The 6,277-nt window shown below is 58.5% G+C and overlaps 1 protein-coding gene across 1 annotated transcript in view; it reads left to right on the top strand.

Moving 5' to 3' along the window:
* VOLCADRAFT_96106 (uncharacterized protein) overlaps positions 1 to 4,338 on the top strand; it is a gene marked incomplete at both ends in the record, with an annotated part of 5,885 nt that extends 1,547 nt beyond the window's left edge. The window contains 9 exons of the mRNA XM_002955197.1: positions 745 to 897; positions 1,311 to 1,449; positions 1,519 to 1,823; positions 2,223 to 2,270; positions 2,615 to 2,758; positions 2,959 to 3,026; positions 3,219 to 3,285; positions 3,565 to 3,650; positions 4,236 to 4,338. Of these exons, the coding sequence (XP_002955243.1) occupies positions 745 to 897; positions 1,311 to 1,449; positions 1,519 to 1,823; positions 2,223 to 2,270; positions 2,615 to 2,758; positions 2,959 to 3,026; positions 3,219 to 3,285; positions 3,565 to 3,650; positions 4,236 to 4,338 (1,113 nt within the window). The remainder of the gene's footprint in view (positions 1 to 744; positions 898 to 1,310; positions 1,450 to 1,518; positions 1,824 to 2,222; positions 2,271 to 2,614; positions 2,759 to 2,958; positions 3,027 to 3,218; positions 3,286 to 3,564; positions 3,651 to 4,235) is intronic.
* Between the last annotated feature and the right edge of the window lie 1,939 nt (positions 4,339 to 6,277).

Below are 6,277 nucleotides of genomic sequence, written 5' to 3'. Positions count from 1 at the left end.
GAGGGGGAGGGCGAGGAGGAGAAGGAGGTGGAGGAGCAGGAGGAGGAGGGGGGTTTGAAACCACGTAATACCCCACCTTAACCCCGTTGAGCCGCCCCTTGAGTTTCTTCTGTGCGCCATTGTGCGGTGGGAGGGAGGAGACTAGGACGGCCATGGTGATGATGGCCATGGTGATGATGGCGATGGTGATGATGGCGATGGTGATGATGGCCATGGTGATGATGGCCATGGTGATGATGGCAATGGTGATGATGGCGATGGTGATGATGGCGATGGTGATGATGGCGATGGTGATGATGGCGATGGTGATGATGGCGATGGTGATGATGGCCATGGTGATGATGGCCATGGTGATGATGGCCATGGTGATGATGGCCATGGTGATGATGGCCATGGTGATGATGGCCATGGTGATGATGGCCATGGTGATGATGGCCATGGTGATGATGGCGATGGTGATGATGGCGATGGTGATGATGGCGATGGTGATGATGGCGATGGTGATGATGGCGATGGTGATGATGGCAATGGTGATGATGGCCATGGTGATGATGGCCATGGTGATGATGGCCATGGCGATGATGGCAATGGTGATGATGGCAATGGCGATGATGGCCATGGTGATGATGGCCATGGTGATGATGGCAATGGTGATGATGGCGATGGTGATGATGGCGATGGTGATGATGGCGATGGTGATGATGGCGACCGATCACGTGCGTGTATGGCCGCGCCCCCCCGCAGGTGTTTTGCGAGGAGGCCTTCCCGCTGTTGGAACTGAAGGCGGCTGGGGGCCCCGCCACCGCCCCAGCCGCCACCGCCGCCACCGCTGCGGCCGTGAGCGCTCGGGAGCTCCAACCGGGTGTGACCATCTACGTGTACGGCGGGGATGACCAGGTGGGTTTGGGGGGAAGGGGGGAGGGGGCGTGTAGGAGGGGGGCGAGGGGGCGGGCTGGGGGCGAGGGGGCGGTCAAATGGATGGATGGGTGGATGGGTATTGCGGCGGCAGTGGAGACCACAACGCGAGGTTGGGGGAGAGGAGCAAGGCGCAAAGGTACGGGACGTGAGACCCGGCAAAAAAAGCGGTTGGGTTCGTTAGGCGGTTGCGGGTATTATCGGCCCCAAGAGGCATCGCGGCGAGTGTAGTTGAGGAGACAGGCGATTTCCGTACATCCGCCGTACTTTGCAATTGTGATGATCCTCAGTGATCGATGGCACCTCCTTTTTTCCGAAGTTTTTCTTTGGCGAATTTAAATGACGGTTGCGATATTAACCGTTGATATTTGGCGGTTGGTGGTTAACCGTTGCAGGTTTCCCGGTCCATCCGTGAGGGCAAGGGCTGGGAAGCCGATATTCTGCAGGAGATCTTATGGGCCCTATCGCAACCACTGCCGTACCACGTGGTATCATCGAGATTGTCACCAGCAGAGGCGGAAGTGGACGGGGGAGGTGAGGCAGTGGCAGCGCCGTCGGCCCCTGCGGCGGCAGCGGCGGCTGCTCCGCGCCGATCGCTGACAGGAGGCTTACCTGGCGGCACCGCCGCTGGAGTATTCCTTGACAATGCTGTCATACAGCGTCGTACATCTGCTCGCGTGGCTGCGGCGGCGGCACCAGTAGCATTGGCGGCGCTGCACGACGTCGCGTCTTCTGTCCTGGCGGCCACGCCCGCGGGCACGGCGCCCGCGGTTGACAGTGCCGTACCATGGACGGCTGGCGGTGGTGATGTTAGTGGCGGCGGCGGCGACGGCGGTACGGCTCCCCCGCATCTTTTTGTGGATGTGGGCGCCAATGTGGGCTGGTTTGCAATCAGCGTGGCTGCCAAGGTGCGATACACGCCGTGGTCTCCGCCCCCTTAGCTCATCGCGTTACACGGCAGTAGCTTCGACAAAGCATTCTCGCCCCCTTTCTGTCCCGCCCTCCCGCCATACACCCTTCGTTCCATACTTCCCTCCTTCAAGAACGCCTTTTGGTCAGTTCTACGTCTTGTACACTCTTGCCCTGGCAGCAGCTTCACTCGTTCGTGGTTCGTCTTTCCCACCCCCGCCCGGCCCCACCTCTCCTGTACGTCTGCCGCAGCAGTCTTTCCTTGGCATCAGCTTCGCTCGCGCGTGGTTCGTCTCTCCGTCACCTCCCCCACCTCCCCCACCTCCCCCACCTCCCCCACCTCCCCCACCTCCCCCACCTCCCCCACCTCCCCCACCTCCCCCACCCCCCCCTCGCAGGGCTACCGAGTGGCGGCGTTCGAGGGTATGAGCACCAACGTGGGCCTGGTGCGCGCCTCCATATGCGCCAGCCCCGGTCTGGGCGGCCGGTTGCGGCTCTTCCCATTCGGACTGGGAGCGGAGGAGTCCCGGTGCTTTCTGTTCAGCGACATAAATAACCGGGTGAGTGTGTCTACGTGTATGTATGTACATATATGTGCATGTATGTATGTGTGTGCATGTATCTAGGTGTGTGGGTTGCGTGTTCAGGGTGTGCGGCCTGTGTCGTACACGCCTCTTCACCCTTGCGGAGTTATTGAACGACGAAAGAGCGAAAGGGATATAGCGAGGCGTCCGCGTTCCGCCGCGCCTCGCTGTTTCGTACTACTGACAACTGAAACGGCATTCCGCAGGGCGACGGCATCACGTTGTGCGACGCCACGTCAGAGCTGGACGCGGCTGCCAAGGTACCCCCGGGATACGCGCTGCGGGGCCGCATGAAGCTGCGTCGCCTGGACGCTTTCTTCGCACAGCGCTCTGAAGACACCATCATCAAGGTGCGTTTGCTTGAAACCTGAAACACGGCTACCGAGAATCCTGGCTATGTGAAACAAGAAGTCGCATGATTTGCTCTCGTACTCGTACCACGGTTTTGCCCTTTCCCCGTACGCTGACTCAACCCAACCATTGCGCGCACTTGCCGTACCTGGATATTCATTGTCGTACTGGGATGTCGTTGTGACAACGCGGTGCGCAGGTTCTCAAGGTCGACGTGGAGGGCTACGAGCCGCACGTGATCGCGGGCATGGGCGATGTTCGGGTGTGGTAAGAGGGAAAAAAGGGGGCAGCAAGGCCACCCTCGGTCCGGCCGATAGGCCATTCCCGAAACTGGTGCTTGCAGCTAATTCCCTGCTGCTGGTTGTTTGTGTGTAAATACGCGCACACGCACGCACGCACGCACGCACACACGCACGCACACACGCACTCACGTACTCACGCACTCACGTACTCACGCAGGTACATCGCCTTGGAGTTCAATCCCGTGCTACTTTCCGGCGTGAACCGCGGCTACCCGCCAGCACAGGTGAACACAGGCTGCTGCGTCCTGGGGCTTACATTCTGTATGTGCGTGCGCCTGCATTTCTTTGCTGTCATCCTGCCGTACAATGTCGTACCATGCGGTTATAATCTTTGCTACGTGTATCCACCAGATTAGGTGTCATCTAGTCACTCGACGCTGCACCCCAATCGACCAACACGCCCAACCGTAGTGTTGCCCTTCTTCTCCGCCTTATCCGAACCATTTGAAGTGCTTAACTAACAACGAACTAACGCCTAACCGACAACTGTAAACTGCGTGCAGCTTCTTGAGGATCTGATGGCCAGGCGCTACCGGCTTAGCACCACGGGCTTCAGGGGGCCGTGGCTGTCGGAGGCACACGTGCGGAGGTGCGGAGGGCATGTTGAGGATGGGCGCTAGGGAGGGGCTGAGGACGACCCGTCTAGATGGCGGTGTGATGAGGTTATTATTATTATTATTGTTGTTGTTGTTGTTGTTGTTGTTGTTACAGAGTGGGAGGCTTCTGGGCCACTTGAAAACTCATTACGTGATGTAAAGGCAGGGGCGCTGGAGGGGCTGTGGAAGGCAAGCCTAGAGACTAGAAGCAAGGCGGGAAATGGAGGCGGGATAGAGTCGGGGCATCAGCCGGGGAACGTGCGAGAGGATCTGAGAAAAGGCGCCAGTGCCGTGAAGAGTGCAGTGAAGGCCCCCGGCCTGCTGGCCTATGCATGTGGCTGTTGTGGGGTGGGGCAGGGCCGGCCGGGCTGCTCCGAGGTGGCTGGCGGGGTGAGGTTACCCCTGTCGTAACCCCGGGGTCGGCGGCCGCGGGGATCTCTCCACCTGCGGGGCAATCGTAATGACGGTGCCTCGTAAAAGCCTCTTTTTCTTCTTCTGCTGCTGCTGCTGCTGCTACTGATACTTCTGTCCTCTGATTCGACTTTGCCATTCTCAACACCACACGACCGACGCGATAGGCTGGCTACGGCCAAAGTACCGGTCAGCGTGTACGCAGCCCATGAAGATCTGTTCGTACAGCCCACCGAGCGACTCAGGCTCAGGGGCTGGGCGGGAGCCTGAGGGGAAAAAGCTTGAGGACAGCGGCGACCGCGACTACTGCCCCTCAGCCGCCAGGGCGCCGGCGACATGCGGTTGTGAATTTCGCCTGTGTTTATGTACGGGCGCGACGATGATGACGCGGTACAACCGAGTACGGTTCCAGCAAAGTCTAGGTACCCGAGAAGGTCGAGACATTTACTGCTTAACAGGCAGTCAGGCAGACGGACAGACAGACAGACATCAGACAGACGGATAGACATCGCAATGGATGTGTGACCACAGGTTGGGATTGTGGTAGTGACTGTGGACCTGGCAAAGAACACTTCCCCGCGCCCACATCATTAAATTGGAGGAGGTGCGGACGCCGCCTGGTAATCTCTCTCTTTCGGCAATGGATTGGTGTTCAGCGTGTTCTGCTAGAGCCGTGTGGGACTGAGCTGATGTGCACAATGCACAGCTATATAAAATGTATTTGGGGTGAAGGGTTGCCGCGTGGGCGGAGTCCATGTCTGCATGTGGGGGCCCAGTACAAACCGGCATCGCCTCGGTTTGAGAGTCATGCATGTGTTAGCCAGTACTTGTGTGCGTGGTGTGCACGGGTGCAGAAGAGGGAGTGCTGCTGGTCGGCAGAGGACGACACAGGCATTAAGCAGTGGCGGGGGGGGGCATCATCGTAATGGAAGAGGAAATGGATCCCATGTTGGCGCGCCCGGGGCCGTGCCAACGGGCGTTGCCATGCTCGTGTAGTCGCTCGATGACTCGGCTGCACCTGAAGCCTTGGGCCGAAAGAAAGGTGGCGCAGTCGTCCATCGGCCCTACGGCTACCTGGTGATTTCAGCGTCAGCCAACGGCCTTAATGAGCCGTGGGATGTATTCCAATTCTAAAGTAAGCGGCTGTGGCTTGTGCGATATTTGCCTGACCTGTTGCCAGCGAGCCAAGGAAGGTATCCAAGCAAGCTGTTTTTTTGGTAGAGCGCTGGTGGTTGATGTATTTGAAGCGCCATACAGTGCACGTACATGTCCCGGGGCCAGCTGGGGCCAGTTTGATCAGCTGATGTAGCTATCGTGTTGTCGTACGGCGAATGAATGAGGAAAAAAACCGGGCGTTTCTGATCCAGGATTGGAGTGGTCAAAACTCTCCCTCTCCCAACTCACATTTTCCATACAGCTGTCGGTAAAAGGTACGGCGCGGTACGGCACCGGCGTTAGATCCCTAAAACCCTAAGGAATGCCGTCCAGCGGTTTGAGATATGGGCGTTTGGTGAGGTGGCTTGCTGCCCGCGTCGGTGGGGAACGGTCGAGCACAAAACTTTATATGTACTACAGGCCTTGGTGGTTCACCTCCAGAGTCCCTGTGGTGTCTCTGTTTGCGCACGTGCGTCGAGGTGGTAGAGGTGGAAGAGGTGAAAGAGTGACGCGGAAACGCAAGGGCCGCCCTCCTAGTTTGCGGGGCCTCTAGTGTACATCAGTCATGTCTCCGAAGCCGAATCCAGAGCTGGATGATGCGCAGGGCAGGACGCTTGGAGCGCTAGACACGTGTGCGAATATGCAGAAGGGTCACGTCCCGCCCCGCAGCAATGCACCGTACCCATCTCTCGCATAGCTTCGTGCCGTGATACCACGATGAGGATGTGTGACAGACATTTGAGCCAAACCGTGTATGCACCTTTTCCCCCTCAACCCCCGCGGCTGTCGACCCTCGGCCGGCGCGTCCGTAAACTAGCAGCAGCTCTCACTCCTTCCCTCAGTCCCTCCCCCATTTCGCTGTAGCTAGCTATACGGTGCAGGAACCCCGGCAAGCCACAATCCAAGCTACACACATCCCTTTGAAGCTCTCATCTGCCAGCCCAATATTGCCTCAAGAAAAGCCGCCGCCCGCCGCTTCAAGTCTTATTAAAGTGTATACAGACAGACAGCCGCGGTTGCTGCCGATCATTGTTTGACAGACACATCACTTGGT

Source organism: Volvox carteri, assembly GCF_000143455.1.
Source record: "Volvox carteri f. nagariensis unplaced genomic scaffold VOLCAscaffold_49, whole genome shotgun sequence".
Taxonomy (NCBI): domain Eukaryota; kingdom Viridiplantae; phylum Chlorophyta; class Chlorophyceae; order Chlamydomonadales; family Volvocaceae; genus Volvox; species Volvox carteri.
The sequence above is the reverse complement of the archived record's forward strand: the minus strand, read 5'-3'. Positions and strand labels throughout refer to the sequence as shown.